Source organism: Dromiciops gliroides, chromosome 3 (genome assembly GCF_019393635.1).
Source record: "Dromiciops gliroides isolate mDroGli1 chromosome 3, mDroGli1.pri, whole genome shotgun sequence".
In the NCBI taxonomy this organism is placed as follows: domain Eukaryota; kingdom Metazoa; phylum Chordata; class Mammalia; order Microbiotheria; family Microbiotheriidae; genus Dromiciops; species Dromiciops gliroides.
Window position 1 is genome coordinate 37,071,901 of NC_057863.1, and position 17,008 is coordinate 37,088,908.

At 38.1% G+C, this 17,008-nt stretch overlaps 1 protein-coding gene across 1 annotated transcript in view; it reads left to right on the plus strand.

Annotated features, from left to right (window-relative positions):
• The window catches only part of NAALADL2 (N-acetylated alpha-linked acidic dipeptidase like 2), a 1,062,489-nt gene that overhangs the window by 682,169 nt on the left and 363,312 nt on the right, over nt 1-17,008 (plus strand). The window contains exons 7-8 of the mRNA XM_043995545.1: nt 9,466-9,558; nt 12,667-12,872. Of these exons, the coding sequence (XP_043851480.1) occupies nt 9,466-9,558; nt 12,667-12,872 (299 nt within the window). The remainder of the gene's footprint in view (nt 1-9,465; nt 9,559-12,666; nt 12,873-17,008) is intronic.

Genomic DNA, 17,008 nt, shown 5'->3' on the forward strand with positions numbered 1-17,008 from the left:
TCACACTTCAATAAACTCTTAAGAAAGAATTAAATTTCTAGCTATATAATGCAAGAATAAATTATATCCTTGACCTATTTGAAGGTACTCTGACTTACAGCTCTGTCAGCCTAGTTGGTCTACTGCTGCTGCTTAAAAAATCTGCATATTTTGGTATTACTTGGGCTCAGCTTTTGGAACATCAAATGGATAAATGATTACACATAAATTGACAGGGAGTGATGAGCTCAAAACTAATAGGAAAGAAACATTTCAGGAAATATTTAAATTGCCATTAACCAGAAATGTCAGTGCAGAAGGAGATTGGGACTTTTTTTGATGAATGCTATGAGACTGAACATTCTACACTCAGGCAGTCCATTGAGTTTTAAGACAGATGGAAATGCTCTTGAAATTTGAAAAACAAACACAATTTGGAAATGTCTTCACATGTTCCCCTGCACAATTTGTGTTTCTGAAATCTTTTATCCCAATGGAGCCTCCATTCCTTTCACCTCTCCTTGTGTTTTACCCCTCTAACCTTGGTCTGCATCTTCATCCTCAATCTCCACACATTCTATCCCTCCATGCTTTCCCAGGAGCTCACTCATACTCAGGCCTCCTTTACTTTTTAATGCAAGCTTGTCTCTATAATTAAGTAGTTTAACCTGACACAGTCTTCTCCTCTTGAGTCTCTTCCCTCCTTGTTTCACCCGCTCATTCCTTTATAAACCACAACCCTCGATTAACCTAAACCATCTTCCTTTCCCTCTTCTGTTCATGGGCTGTTGAATTCCACTGAAGGAATTCACAAAACCATATCCCTGCTCACTGGATTCATGACAAATTTGTCTTCTGTAATTTCAACTGGTCCCTCAACTCTGTACAATAATACTTGCATTCTTCCCCAAATAATGACTATCACACTCTTCAAAGCAGCTATTTCAAACCTTCTTTTCTCTTTTGAAGTTATTTATAACATCCCTTCTCCCCATCCTCATCTACCCCTCTCTCTCTCTGTCTCTCTGTCTCTTCTGTCTCTCTCTCTCTGCTGTCTCTCTCTTCTCTCTGTGTCTCTTTCCCCTTCCTCCCTTCTCCCTCCTCCCCTCTCTCTCTCCCTCCTTCCCTTCCTCCCTCCCTCTCTCTGTAACTTTCCCCTTCCTCCCTTCCTCCCTCTCTCTATTCCTCTCTCCCTCCTTCTCTCTCTGTCAATGTGTCTGCCTCTTTCTGTCTGTGTCTCTCTGTCTGTCTCTGTATGTGTCTCTGTCTCTCTTTGTCTCTCCCTCTATCTGTCTCTCTGTATGTCTGTCTCTCTCCCTCTGTCCCTCCCTCCCACTTTGATTCCTTTTTCATTAGAGTGAGCACGGAGTTCCATCAAATACCAGTTGCCATCCTCCTCATTTACATCTGGGACCAAAACAGTTAGATAACTACATCAGTCCACTGGCTTTTCTGACAGTCTCCCAGTTATTCATTTTTTTTAATCCCATATGAGCAAACGATTGGAATTCTAGAGCTGAAAGAGACCTTAGAAGTCATCTTATCCACCCTTCTCATTTTAACACATAATCAGACTGAGATTAAGCACTTTGACCAGGGTTACACAGGCTGTAAGTAGAAGAAGCAGCATTTGAACTCTGATTTAGTGAAACCAGTTACAGCACTCAGAAGTCAGCACTCCATGTAGATGCAGTCCTTTGGTTGGTCCCATACACCCAGTGTCTGTAATATTGGCTCTCACCCATCCAGTGTCTTGTTGTTGGAGTGGTTACTTCCAGTATACTTAGCATCCTGGTCTTCTTGACAGAGTTCTTTTAATGGCTATTTTTATGACCCTTCTAATAAAGAGTTCTCTCTTGGTTTCCTTTCCCTAGCCCCTAAACTATTATCTTATTCTAAAAAAAAATAAGGATCTGAATTTTCATCAGTGTCAGTTCAGGACCTCTCTACCTGAGGAAAGCCGTAATGAATCTACAGCTTTAGTAGATGGATTTAACAAACTGCTACAGCAGAAAAGAGAAACCATCTCTCTGAAGTAATCCCTGCAATGAGCCTCACTAATGTTAGCCAGCCTCTGGCCCAGAAGACAGCTCCAGCCTCTACCGCTGGAGCTAGCCTGGAAGCCTCTGGAGCCTGGGGCCATTGGCCAGTTGGAGCTGCACTAATGTCACATCTGAGACCCCCAGAGTCACTTCTTTGGAAGGTGACTTCACTTTTGACAGGTCACTTTAAATTATCTCTGAGGAAGGGTTATTGTTTTTGTTATTGTTGTCAGTTTGGTTTAGTTTTTATTTTTTTAAATGTTCCCCTTGTCTCTGAGGAAGTTCCATGTTATGATTAGAATTGATGAGATTGGCATAGTGGAAAGAATCCATATCTTCGAGCCAAGAAAACTGGGGTTCAAATTTGGCTCTAATCCATATTAGCTGCACCATATTGAATATAGCTAAATTACGTGACATCTCAGGGCTTCAGTTTCCTCTTCTGAGAATTGTAAACAATAATAGACCCTATTTTATAGGGCTGTTGTGTGGCTCAAATGGGATGATGAATGTGAAGCAATTTATCAAACTTAAAGCACTATATAAGGGTTAGTTTTTATTCTTTCTTATTGTAGCCAATAGAATCTGGTTTCACTTCCTGACTCTGACTTCTATTAGCTATATGACTATGGTCAGCTCACTAAGCCTCAGTTTCCTCACATATAAAATGGGGACAATATCTGTAGTAACTACTTTACACAGTTGGGAGATTCAAATGAGAGAATATCTTTAAAGTACTCTATGTGTTAATTGTCATAAAGAGAAAAGGAACTAGAAATAGCATTATTTTCTTCACTACAAAATTCCCCAGAGACAGTATGAATTATTTAGGAGTTGAAAATGTAATGCTCTACCCAGACTTTAAATTACTCTTTAAAAACATATTTATTTTGTAATATTTTAATACATTTATCTTCATAATAGTGTGTTATTAATTGCCCTTGCTTGTTTCTCTGTGGCTGAATTTGAGCACTTTTCATTCTTTCCAATTTAAAGATATATGCAGGGAAGTGTTAAAAACAATTAACACAATATACTACACAGCATTTAAGAGCCCAGGGCATTTTTCTTAAAGGGAATGTCTTCAGTTAAAGGAGCATTCCTCCCTTAAACCTCTTCTGTTGTCATACCTCAGAAACAACAGTGGTAGAACATAGCTCATGAAGTATTTCTTTTCATAACTTGAAATGATCAAGACTAAAGAGACAGTTGTCAGGACAGCTGAGCTCTTCCCTCAGAGGAATGGCATGGGGAAGTGAGATTTTTGTTGTCACTTAATTAAGGTTTACTTTTTGTATACCTGATCGAAGAAACCTCTGAGTCTTTCTGTCACTTAAATTGAAAACCTTAGTTTGAGACATTTTAAACTGAAGCCCTGTGCTTCTGTCAGGACTTTTAACAGATACAAAGGGCTGTCACTGCAAAATATATTTCTGTTATTTGACATGACCCAGAGGTTATGAGGTCAAAATTGATCAAGAAACTTGATTACCTTTGGACTTGTTCGATCCAATTGAATTCTAGTCTGATTTTGAAAAGTTCCAAGAAGCCATGGGATGGTGTGGAGTTCAAAGATATAGATTTGAATCCTGGCTCTGCTATTAAATACCTGCTGTTGGCTCAGTGAACTAAGCCAACTCCCTAAGCCATAATTTCCTCATTTTAAAAATGGAAATGATAGTGGATGTTGTACCTATCTCACTGAGCTGATTGTGAGACCCATATGACATCCTATATGGAGAGGGCTTTGCAAACTTTAAGTACACTATAAATGTCCATTATTGTTATTAGTTCTCAATCCATAAACCACTTATGGGGAAGGAGGCAAAGTTCAATGACTGATTTTTCCCCCAATTCATCAAATATTTATTAGTGGAATGGAATGGAACTTAATGGAGAAATATATTTTACATATTTACTATGTGCCAAACACTGTGCTAGCATGGGGATACAAGTACAACTTTAAAAAATAAAAACAAGAGAGTCTGAGGTATCATACTCTTATGGACGGTGGGAGGGGGAGGAGACACAAATTCAAGGATTCCATTATAGGGCAGATAAAAAGACCTGATTGTCATTACTACATTTGTATACAAATCCAATGATAAAGACCAAGAGTCCTTAGGGTACAACCACAAATCAGATGGCAATGCATAGGAGTCCAAAGATTAAAGCAGGATGGTCATCAAAGACTGGTGGACCCTCAGGAGCAATAGGAAGACTATGGTAAGACCCAGTTGATCCCCATCTTGCCAGAAGGATATCAACTGATGACTCCCCACTCTTCTAACATAAGACATAACATTTCCATATGTACATGTAGCAATATATGAACATATGTATATATCTTCAGAGTGTGTACAAAATGAAGACAAGCTAGTTTTGCATAACAGACACAAAGGTTTTTAGCATCTTTGGGGGGAATCAGGAAAGGCTTTGTATAGAAGGAAGTATTTAAGTCTTAAAGGAAACTAGAAATTTCAAGAGGTATGGACTGTGGTGTTTTCCAGACATGGGAGACAGTCAATTAAAAGACCTGCCTCTTAGGTATGAAATAGCATGCACTTATTGTTGTGCTATAGTGCATACTGGTGTATGTGTGTGTGTGTGTGTGTGTGTGTGTGTGTGTGTGTGTGTGTGTGTGTGTGTATAGGTACCATGAGAGAAGACTGGAAAGGTAGGAAGGAGCCAGGTTGAGATGAATCTTACATGACAAACAGAAGGGACAGTGAAGGAGGGGAGCAAGCATTTATTAAGAGCTTACTATGTGCCCAGCATTTTGCTAATTGCTTTTCAAATATTATCTCACTTGATCCTCACAACATCCGTGGGAGTTGGGTTCTATTATTATCTTCATTTTACAGTTGAAAAAATTGAGATAGAAAAAGGTTAAGTGAATTGTTCAGGATCACATAGCTAGTGTCTGAGACTGGATTTGAACTTAGATCTTTCTGACTGAGCTGAGAATTCTCTCCATTGCCCACATAGATGCCTATCAAGGAGTTTATATTTGCTCCTGTGCTTCCTTCCTCGATAATTTCTTTTGTCTTAACTGTTTTTTTTTCTCTTTTATAAGCAAATCTTTGTCAAGCAGGAGGTAGGCTTCCTTGCTTTCTCTTGGAATTGTTAGGGTCCTAGTGGAACACACAGGCTGTCCCCTGGCAATCTCTCACCACATGACCAGCCCATCATTTTCATTCTTCCATTTCTTTGATTGTATTTTTTACCCTTTTTCTCTTTTATGTGCTTCACAGCCGGCTCACCTCTCTTACCCTCCCCCACATTAACTTCTGAGTAGGTTTCATTTTAAATTCTTCACCAACTCTGGTGTTCTGTGACTTGTAGTTGATTACCAAAAAGCCATATTATTTGCAGTCTCATATTTCAACTTATTTTTTCCTTTGTGCCCTCTCGTTGCCTCCAGCCCTTCTAACAGATCTGGCCAAGTAAGCATCCACAGTGTAGATCTTGATCTGGTTCAGTAGTGGGATTTGATGGTTCTCTTTCTGCTCAAACACTAAAGTGACTTCCTATTAACCTGAGTCAGATTTGGGGAGGAACACAGCATCTGGAGAAAGGAGAACTTCCAAAGACCTCAGTGTGAAACTGACATATAAAAATCTGAATCAAAAACACAATGAGGTTGGGTGCTTCCATACAGTGGCACCCCTTCTTTTTCCCTGGGGCTGAAGTGTGGGAGCAGAAATTGATATCTTATTCCATACATTTTGACTTTGACACCCCCTCAACCCACAAGAATTCTCTGGAGAGGAACAGATTTTGGAAGCTTGAAGTCATATTTCACATCCAAAACTGTCATCAAATCTTGCCACTCTTAAGATTGTAAAACATTTGACAAATATACGTTTAGATGATGCTACCTTGAATGAATATATCGTGCGTATAAATATAGTTTTAATATTTTAAACTACTTCTGAAGGTGTTCTGGTTTTATCTTCTATAACATGAAGCCTTTTTTCTTTTTTTTGGTGGGGCAATGGGGGTTAAGTAACTTGCCCAAGGACACACAACTAGTAAGTGTCAAGGGTCTGAGGCTGGATTTGAACTCAGGTCCTCCTGAATACAGGGCCGGTGCTTTATCCACTGAGCCACCTAGCCGCCCCCAACATGAAGGCTTTCTTGATCCCTGCCACCCCAGTTCATTGTACCCTTTGTAGATATTTTTTATTTAACAACTTTTTAGTTGTTGTTGTTTTTTAAGCTTCTCTACCTTCAATTATTTACAGAAGTTGCCGTAACTGAACACAGAATAAACCAAAATATGTAAATCATTAGTTTAAAAGGTTCTTTGTAAATGTACAGAATTTTCATAGTAGTTTAATAATTGAAGCTGCCACTGGTCTCCAAGGGCTGCAGTACTCAGCCATCTTTATTTTCTAATCAGGGGGTCCTCTCATTGGACCCAATTACACAGTGAGACCATGTTCAGTCCTGGAGGAAGCTTTAACTCTAATGAGAGGGATTAAACTACCTTTCTTTTCCATATTCTTTGGCTTAATATACTCCAACCCTGGTCCCCTGGTCCAGTTTACTGAAAACTTGGGTTTTGACTCTTATCTTTCACCTTGGTTCTGTACGCTTCCCTTATATCCATGTCTATTGACCAGCCAGGCCGGAGCTTGGACTTTTCTTCTCGCCACTGACTGTCTGCTGGGATGGAGAAAATGTCCCTCCTTGCAGTTCCACTTGATAGGCCCTGAAGTTCGAGACCTTCTAGACCACTGAAACTCATGATATTGCCCATGACCCTGGACACACCTATGTGGATATGTGTTTGCTCACCTATTCAAATAGGGAGAAGAAAAGGCATCCAGGGATCTTTCATCCTGCTAGCATAGTTGAGCCCTCCTACTTTAACTGCCTCATGAGAGAAATTGGTGTGACACCAGGAGAGTAGAAGGTCTTGTCCTTACTCTACCACTAGTAGATTTGAAGGTTACTCATGTGATTAATGGTCAATGACAGCATTGAGTGCTTACTATGTGGCAGGCACTGTGCTAAGCCTCAGAGATAGAAAGAAAAAGCAAAAAATAGTCTCCGCCCTCAAGGAACTTATTTGTGTGTGTGTGTGTGTATTGTTCACTCATACAAACATAGCTTATGTATGTACATTATATATGTAAGTATATACATGTATATTGTATTCTGCAATACACATGTATCTTGTGCATGTGTATACATCATGTATGTATGTACAGAACCACACACATATGTGTTGCCCATAGTGCATATATTTCATATAAACAGTACATCTTATGTGTACATATAACATAAATGTATATTATATAATATGTGTGTATCTTGTGTAGATATGAACACATTGGTGTATATATATACATAAATGCACAATTGTGCATTATACATATATCTTGTGTATATATGGTTGCATCTTGTATATATGTGGACAAATATATAATATATATCTATGTCCACAATACATATATATGTATAGAATCTTGTATATATGTACACAAACACACACGTCCTGTGTGTGTGTGTGTGTGTGTGTGTGTGTATTGGACTATAACCTTGGAAGGTAATGTACTAGTAAATGGCCGTGGGGAAGAGAAAGGCCTCCTATAGAAAGTGACATGCGTACTTAACTTTGATATGGTAGAGAGTGGATTGAAGTAGGTAATGGATGACACCTGAGTTTGAATCCCTGCCTCTAACATTTATGATTATCTTTCAAATTGTAGACAAATCATTAAACTTCTTTGAGCCTCAGTTTCTTCACCTGTCAAATGGAGATAATAATACTCATAGTCCCTACCTTACAAGGTTATCATGAGAATCAAGTTCAATGATATCTAAAAAGCATACATTTAAGCTACTGCTGCTGCCCTATTGCAAGTGAATTACTGTCCAGGATTCACTTGACCCTTTAGACTAGGACAGTTCCTCACATATATAAAAGGGTAAAGAGAAGACTGATCCTGATATGATTTCCAATTTCGTTCAGAATGAAACGGAGAAAGGTGCCTGTGTCCCAAGCTCTCAGATGTCCTCAGTTCCCCCATTTATGACAGCTTGATTGTCTAGAACCAATCAGTTCTTCAAGAAAGATTTCTTAAGCAGCAACTGCCTGCCAAGCACTGTGCAAGGCACTAGGGTGCTGTGAATGAAAGCAGAATCCTGAAGAAGGGATGCTTTGGGGGACCATTGGCATTGTAAGTCAATTACAATATTAGTGTGTTGTATAAATGCCAAGAGTCTCTCACCACTTAGGTGAATACAAGTAGTTATACATGCTAAACAGTTATCAGTTAATACTGACACAAGTGCTCTGCAAACGTCCAACATCAGAAAATGCTGTAAAATTCACACTATAAGAGTAATCAGTCATGTTTATTCAGAGAGGGGAAGGCAGAGGAGGGAGAAGGAGAGATTTCTGAAGAATAAATAGAGATCTCTCAAAGGCCATGAAGTAAAGCTTGTTCATGTTACCCAGAGAAGAACCTCTCACCTCCTCATTCAGAGCCCATCTGCTCTTTCTGATTTTTACATTTTTTACACACAATTTAACAAACAACTTTATCTTATTTCTCAGTCTACATCTGATTAGAATACATGCACTGGTTTGTCAAGGAGGAAGGTACTTTTAGGTAAAAGCAACCAGTGACGATTGCTACTTACCTCAGGGTTAGGGAGACAGGAAAGGCAAGAAAAGGAGATATGGGGTTTCTAAGCACTGAGAGGTTAAGACCTTGGTCTAAGGTCACACAGGCAGTGTATGTCAGAGTTAGCACTTGAACCCAGGCCTTCCTGACTCTGAAGCAGTGTTGCTACCTACTACAACTCACTGCCTCTTTGTAGATTTAGTATGCCCAATTTTAAATAACAAAAACATATAATATACTTTTATTGATACTTTTATTTAGAATCATACTCCCTTTCTAGTGATCATTCATTCTTCTTCTTCTTCTTCCCGGTAGTCTTTTCCAATGACAACAAAAACCAGTTGAATAAAACTCTGTTACAGCAATGATGACTTATGATAGTCTAATAATAGTCTGCAAAAGTGGCCCATCATCTCTGTATTGAAAGGAAGGAAGTATGTTCCAACATTCATCATCTGGAAGCAAGACTGATTAATCATTATGTTTGACCTGAGTTGTCTGTGATCCTTGAGTGTAATATCTATATCTATATATCTATATCTATTTCAATCTATCTAGGTATATAATGTGTATATATATATATATATTTCTGTTTAAGAAAGTATTGTTAAAATAAATGGTTAACATTACCTGAAAAATTAGATTATGTGGCATGCATGCCACTTTCCTTGCTAAACTTGGTTAAATGCAATATTATTTATTGTACATTCATGTTTTGAGTAGAAAAAAAGCATTTAAAGAAAATGAAAGAAAGGGAAGGAAAATCATATTAAAATTGCCCTTTTATGCACCCTCCCTTATAGAAATCAGAATCGTCACAATGAAGGTTCAGACAGTCACAGAATACAAGACACTCACCAATGTCATTGGCTATCTCAAGGGAGCTTCATTTCCTGGTAAGTAGAACGAAGCAATGATGGACTGAATTTTTATAGAGCAACAAGGAATAATTGTAAATCCTACAAATGCTATAATTTAATTGTCCAACCTAGAAACGATGGAAACCAGAGGACTTTAAATTTTAATGTTTCCTTTTTTTGTTTGTTCTGTGGAATGATGGCTCTTTACAATAACTTTAGTGAGTTTGTCATTGTACCAAAAAACAAACAAACAAAAGACATTGACAAAAAAAAAAGACATTGGTTTTAATAATCTCTATGGAAGAATATCCAGTGAACTTCATGCTAAATAGGACTTGGACTGTCCAGTAGAATACAAGCTTCTAGAAGGCTCCTTTAATCTTCATAATCCACTAATACCCATCACATAGTCCCGCACATAACAGATGCTTAATAAATATTTGAATGATCTTAATCAGGTTAACAGTGGAGAGTAACTGATCCTATCTTAAGCCTATACAGTTGGTCCCCAGGTTCCTAATCTAGAACCTAGGTTCTTAAACTGTGGGTCATCATCCCATATGGGGTCAGGTAACAGAATGGGGGGATTGCAAAAAATTTGGCAACAAGAAAAAGTTACATATACCTATTTTATATACCTATATCCCTGGGGTCACATAAAATTTTCTCAGGCAAAAAGGAGTCATGAGTGGAAAAAGTTTAAGAAACCCTTATCTGGAAGGATAAAGACTTCTCAGTTCTAGAGAGTCCACTGGTATCATTCTAGATCTATTAAGTTCAGAGGTAGTAATGGACTTTCTGAAATTTTCTTAGAGTTAGAAAACTTGAATACCCCTTGAGCCGGTATGCTTAATGAACCAACAATCTTAAACATCAGAAACAAATAGTCCTTGTCATTTTTAACTATTGAATTCGAGCTATTTCAATCGAATGATTTTCCATCAGAAGGATCTCTAGCTGAAGCAGTAGGAGGATTTATTGTCCTTATGGTATTTGTCAGTTACTATTGGAAAATCAGAGGCGAAAATTATCCTTGTTTGGGAGAAAAGAAAAAGTTGTTTTCTACTCAAGTTCAATCTTTAAAAAGATCAACATAAAACTGATATAAATCAACATTATAATCAATACCATGCAGGGCATAAAACTTCATTATTTTTCTCCATTAGAATACTAACATGACCAATCTCAGTACCCATTCTTGTAATGCCCTAACGAGGTGACTTTGAACATAAAAGCAAGTCACAAAGTTATATTACAAGACTTTTTGATATATAGTTTACCAAAAGTAAGTGCAATCTCAAGTCATAAATTTAGAGCACATCTGGAAGATAAAATAAAACATTAAACCCTTCAATGACATTTGCTAATCCAAGGTTTATAGCTGTAGGCTTAAACCCCATAACAAGCTGGCCAAGGAACATCCATTTGTGAATATAACATTAGTGCCCATCTCCAGCATGACAATACTTTTTCCTTCTCTCCTACCAAGAAATCCATGGAAAATTATACTGAACCCAAAATGTGTCGACTGAATTTCCTTAACCACAGCACCAGAGCTACATAGCATCTATGCATCTAGGGCGTGGGTGTATAGCCACGAGTAACCTCTATCCAGTCAGTGAGTCAACATTTATTAATGACTATTATGTGCTAAGCATTATGCTAAAACCTAGGGATACAAAAAAAGGGGGTAAAAGATAGTTTCTGTGCTTAAGGAGCTCACAATTTAATGGATTAATTATCAATGATAATTCATGATCATCCCATAGATGAAGAAACTGAAGTCTAAGGAGATAAAGAGACTTAAGAATAATTTTCAAAATGTCAAAAAAGTATAAATATATACAAAGGAATGTAAGTAAGGCAGGAATATAATTATTATTGAAGTAGTAATCAGACTAATAAAAATAGAAGTTCACAGACCTCAGGTTAGGAACCCTTGGTATAGTAGAAAGAGAACGAGATTTAAGTCATATTTCCTGGGTTTAAATAATGATCCCAGGTATATCTGTTCACCTCTGTGGACCTCAGTTTCTTCATTTGCAGTATAAAGAGAATGAATTAGATGGCTTCTGATGTCTCTTCTAGCTGTAAATCTATGATCTTATGAATTAGCAGAGAAGCTTATGAACCTCTGAATAAGTTCTTTCTCGTGGGATAGTTCAGGGTCACTTGGTCAAATAAATATTGCACTAGACTTAGAATCAATATCAATCAATAATAGCAAAAGTCAACCAACCACACTGTAGTTTTATTTGCACCTTGTAATGCTAGTACTGTGGTCAGCAAGGTAATTAAACAATGTATTCTTGAGCCATGAAAACCTATCAAGTTGGTGAGACATAACTGGGCCAGACAAATTTTGGGAAGTTGGTTAAAAAAAAATTCAAAATACCAAGGGTATGTGATTTTTTTTTTTTTTTTGGTATGAGAACTGCCCTTCCACCATGACAAATTACAACTCATCTGTCAGGCAACAGTTAGGGAGTTGCCTAAGATGACCAGTTCACTGTCAGTTAAAGTGAGACTTAAAATCCCACCCTAGGTATAGCCTCTCTGTTTCACTCTGAAAATATCCTGTTGTGCATCAAAAAAGTGGTTTTAATATCCCTCACTTGAATGTCCACTTCTTCCCATTTAGCAAGGAGAAGGGGAGAAACATAGGGAAGCCACATTACAAAAACCAATTAACCCTGAGGGGAGAAAGGAATTTATAAGACAATCCATTTTTATTTGATATTTTTTATTACAATGACCATGTTTCCAAATCTCCATAAAAAGATGACCCATCAGGCAACAGTTAATTAATATTTTATGAACACACAAAGGCTGTTTATAGGCCACCTCCCATGACACTTCTAGAAAATGTTACACAAAGGTTTTCGCTGCCACATGTTTGTGTGTTTGATTAATGAGTGTTTCAAAGGACAGTGTGTTATCTCCTAATCCTGGCTGCATCATTGAACTATCCTACCTGCAGCTGTATATACAATGACAGATGCAGACCAGGAACCAGAAGAATGGACAAAACATACTAGGGGTAAACATTGACTGAATTACTGCTCTTCTGTCCAATAATGAGTATAAATTGCCAATGAATTTACTTTCAAGACTTAACTGTAAAAATGTTTATTTTTTCCCCAGACCGGTATATCATTGTGGGCAGCCACCATCATGCTCCTTATGGTTACAGTGGACAAGAGTGGGCCAGCGGGACTGCCATCATTACAGCGTTTATTCAGGCCTTGATGTTAAAAGTGAAAAGAGGCTGGAGACCCGATCGGACCATCATCTTTTGCTCTTGGGGAGGAACATCGTTTGGCAATATCGGCTCCTACGAATGGGCAGAGGTAAAAGGGAACCTAGGGGAAGTGTACTCTGTATTTTCTTAGGCTTAAATAAATAATATTAAATAATCATGTTGAATTCAGAGGAATTGACGCCTCTTAGGTACTTCAAGATGTACCTTGACATTCCCTGAAAAATATCCAGATACTCTCCAGGATTTGTGATATCCAAGGCATTGTTCTCCTTTTGCCAGTAACTTCCTTTATCACCTAACACAATTAATTTCCCTAACATGAATGTCATGGTTCTTGTCTGTAAAATGAAAAGCGTGAAAAGCGTTGTCCCTTTTACCTATAGCATTCTGTTGTTCTAGAAGTCAAAACCTCTCTTGTTGATGTTTGTCATGCTCTCTGTCTACTCTGGCATTTTTAATAAAATTCAAACAGTAGGAGTCAGTATGAGATGTTAGAGTACCAGATGTTGACGCAGAGGTCTTGGGTTCAAATCTTAATTCCACCATTTACTGATCTGCATGATCTTTTTTTTTTTGGGGGGGGGGTGAGGCAATTGGGGTGAAGTGACTTGCCCAGGGTCACACAGCTAGTAAGTGTTAAGTGTCTGAGGTCAGATTTGAACTCAGGTCCTCCTGACTCCAGGGCCAGTGCTCTATCCATTGGGCCTCCTAGCTACCCCTGATCTGCATGATCTTGAGCCAGTTCAAGTTCCACATTTGCAAAATGAAAAGATTAGGCTTCATAATAAGTTCATTCAAGGGGCAGCTAGGTGGCGTAGTGGATAAAGCACCGGCCCTGGATTCAGGAGTTCTTGAATTCAAATCTGGCCTCAGACACTTGACACTTACTAGCTGTGTGACCCTGGGCAAGTCACTTAACCCCCATTGCCCCGCAAAAATAAATAGATAGATAGATAGATGGATGGATGGATGGATGGATGGATGGATGGATGGATGGATGGATGGATGGATGGATGGATGGATGGATGGATGGATGAAATAAGTTCACTCAATCCACAAATTTAAAGACCCCAAAGTAATAGAATCAATACTGAAATGTCTTTCTTTTCTTATATTTTTTGTTTGCTGTTCAAAAAACAAAACTAAACAAAAAAGTAAAAACTGAAACTAAAAACAAAATTATTAATGAATTCTGTTTAAACTAGGCATTTCCCAACAACAACAACAACACCCACCCACCTCTGGCTTTCACTACCAGCGTGCAAGTAGCCTTATCACCCTGGGCCTCAGTTTCCTAATCTCTAAAATTAGAGGGTTGGAACAGGTGACCCTCTCCATCTTTGTCTGTGACTCTATGAGAATCCAAACAACCGTGTCCACCAACAAAAGCTATTTCCATGAAAACAGTTCATCAAAACTTCTTCAAGGAGTGATTTTGACTGATAAAACATTTAACTTTCAACTTTTGTAGCTTATGTTTTGTTCTTCCATTTTAATAATTTGGTACTAATATTGTCTGTTGCATTTGCCCTGAGTTTATTGCTTTTATTTAACACGTATCTTATGATATATACCCTCTGTTTGTTTTATGTTAAAAATGCCAAGTTTCTTCATTTTTGTTATTTTATTGTTTTTATAGTTTTCTTTTCCCTCTTCATTTTGGACCACTTTGCATGGGCTTTCCCACATCTCTCTGAATTCTTCATACTTATTGTTCCTAAATATGCAAGATTTTTGAGAAAATTACAAATCTCCTAGAAGACAAATATACTAGTGAAACAAATTTTATTTTTAAACATTCTAGTCAGACTGAATCCAGTATATAGTCACCACTTTTAAAGAAGAAAGGTCATGGAAATCAGAAAAAAAAATATTTATGGGATGTTCCCTTGTTTTCTTTTGTTACATTAAGAAGATAAATGATTTTATCAGTATGGGGATTCTTTAACCTGGGTTCACATCTCAATTGTGATACATACTGTCTGTGTGACCTTGGGCAAATCACTTAACCTTTGTGGGCCTGTTTCCCTGTCTTTAAAATTACTAGGAATGTAAGACTAGATCATCATTGGGGTCCTATCCAGTTCCAGTTCTATGATATTGAAACTGTTATGCCTCAGTAGTATTCATAAGGCCCTGCCTCATTGTCTCAGTTAAGACTGCTCAAACTTGGTCAAATTAGAATGTTAGCTACTTGAAGTCAAGGACTATTGTCTTTGTATTGCCAGTGCTTTGTACAGTGCTGGGTTCACAGAAGGTGATTAACCAATATTTGTTCGAAAATTTTTGATTGATTACCAGTCTGAATAGGCTTTATGTACAAGCCTGAAGCTGGACAGTAGATTTATCATTTGAAAATAAACCTAGAGGCAGCTAGGTGGCATAGAGGATAAAGCACCAGTCCTGGATTCAGGAGGGCCTGAGTTCAAATCTAGCTGCAGACACTTGACACTTACTAGCTGAGTGACCCCTGGCAAATCACTTAACCCTCATTGCCCTGCAAAAAAAAAGTAGATGTTTGGAAAGATTTCAAGGCCCAAAGGTTAGCCATGAGGTGAATTTATTTTTGTCTGCATTAGCTCATGCACAGTGCCTACAGAATGACACAACAGACATATTTAAACACTGTCTTTGGTCAATATGTCATTTCAATTTAGAGGAAAGTAGACATCTCAAAATTAATAAACAGTATTCTGATTATGGAAATTCATCTCCATCTATCATGGTCATTTGAATATAGTCATTATGCAAATAAGGTATTGATGGTTGTTCTGTATTGAAAGAACTAATTCAGCTGAATATTATAGAAGAAAAAAATAAAACGTTAAATTCAAAAACTTGTACTTAAGATGGAAGATGTCAGTTAAAAAGAGCCAACTCCTCAAACTTCTATTCCTTAATCTTGTTCTTTGAAGATGTGAAAAGTCACGCGACCGCTTTTGTGACATAGTTTTCTTTGGAACTTTCTGTGGCAGTTGAAAAAGGTTATAACAATGAAGAAAGAACAACCTTTTTCTAGCGGGTTTTTCTTTTTTAATCACAAGACCTATTTTCCAGAAATTTTTCATCTCAGTCTGTTCTAAGAATTTCTATTCAAACTTCTGGCTATCACAATTGTGGGTCCAGAAAAAGTTATAGTTTCTTCTGTGTGTGTATGTGTGTTTTATTTAAACTGGGAAGGCTCTTTGCAATAATCTAGTCTAACTGGAGGCAATGTGTTACAAGTTAATAGAGACCTGAACTGTCCCCATTATGGGCAAGAGTATGATGCAGATCATGCTGTGACATAGAGGTGTGACAGGGACCCAGGCCAGGCCCAGTTACCTTCAGTGACCAAAGCAGCTCATCAAAGAAGAAAAAGAGGGAGAAGCTGGTGGCCTCACTTTCACTGATGAAGAACATAGCTAAGCCTTGACCAATAGATGGATGAGATTCCCCAGGACAGATCCCTAGAAGTGACCTCCCTGGAATGTAAGAGAGTTGATGAAGAGTCTTGTCACCTCAAACAGCTTCCCTAGTTAATCTTCAGTCTGTCAATCAGTTAACCAGCATTTCTTAAGCATTTGGGGGGTACAATGGACAGAGCACTCTGCCTGAAATCTGAAAGATCTAAATTCAAGTCCCGCCTCAGGAATTTATAGCTGTGTGATCCTCAGCAAATCACTTCACCTCCATCTGCCTCAGCTCTCTTCAGTGAAAATGGAAATAATAGCACTTGTGAGCATCAAGTGAGATAATATGGGTAATGGACTGAGCCCATTGCCTGCTACACAATAGTCTCTATCAACCGTTCCACCTCTGGGGCATAATTCCTATGGCTGACAAAAGTACTTTCTAATATGCAGATCTGACCAGGGCACTTCCCCACTAAAGAAGTTTTGGCACCTCTCTGCTATTTGTGGGACAAAATAACCATCGTGCCCACCATTCCTCTACTAGACAGCCTAACAAGACAGGACCTCTTATTTCATTGGTTTGGGACCTACTGAATCAGGAAATTATCTCTAGCAAGGAAGAATGATTGCTTGGAATTTTAGTAAGTTGTTTGACATTCAAGAGTCACACAGACAGTATGTTCCAGAAGTAGGGCCTGAACCAGGATCTTTCTCCCTCTGTATGCCATGCTGCCTTCCACATACCCCAAGAGCTCTCCAGATTATACTATTCCTCATTCTTTTCCTTCCCTTTCCCACCTCCATGCATTTGTACATTTTTCCCCCATGC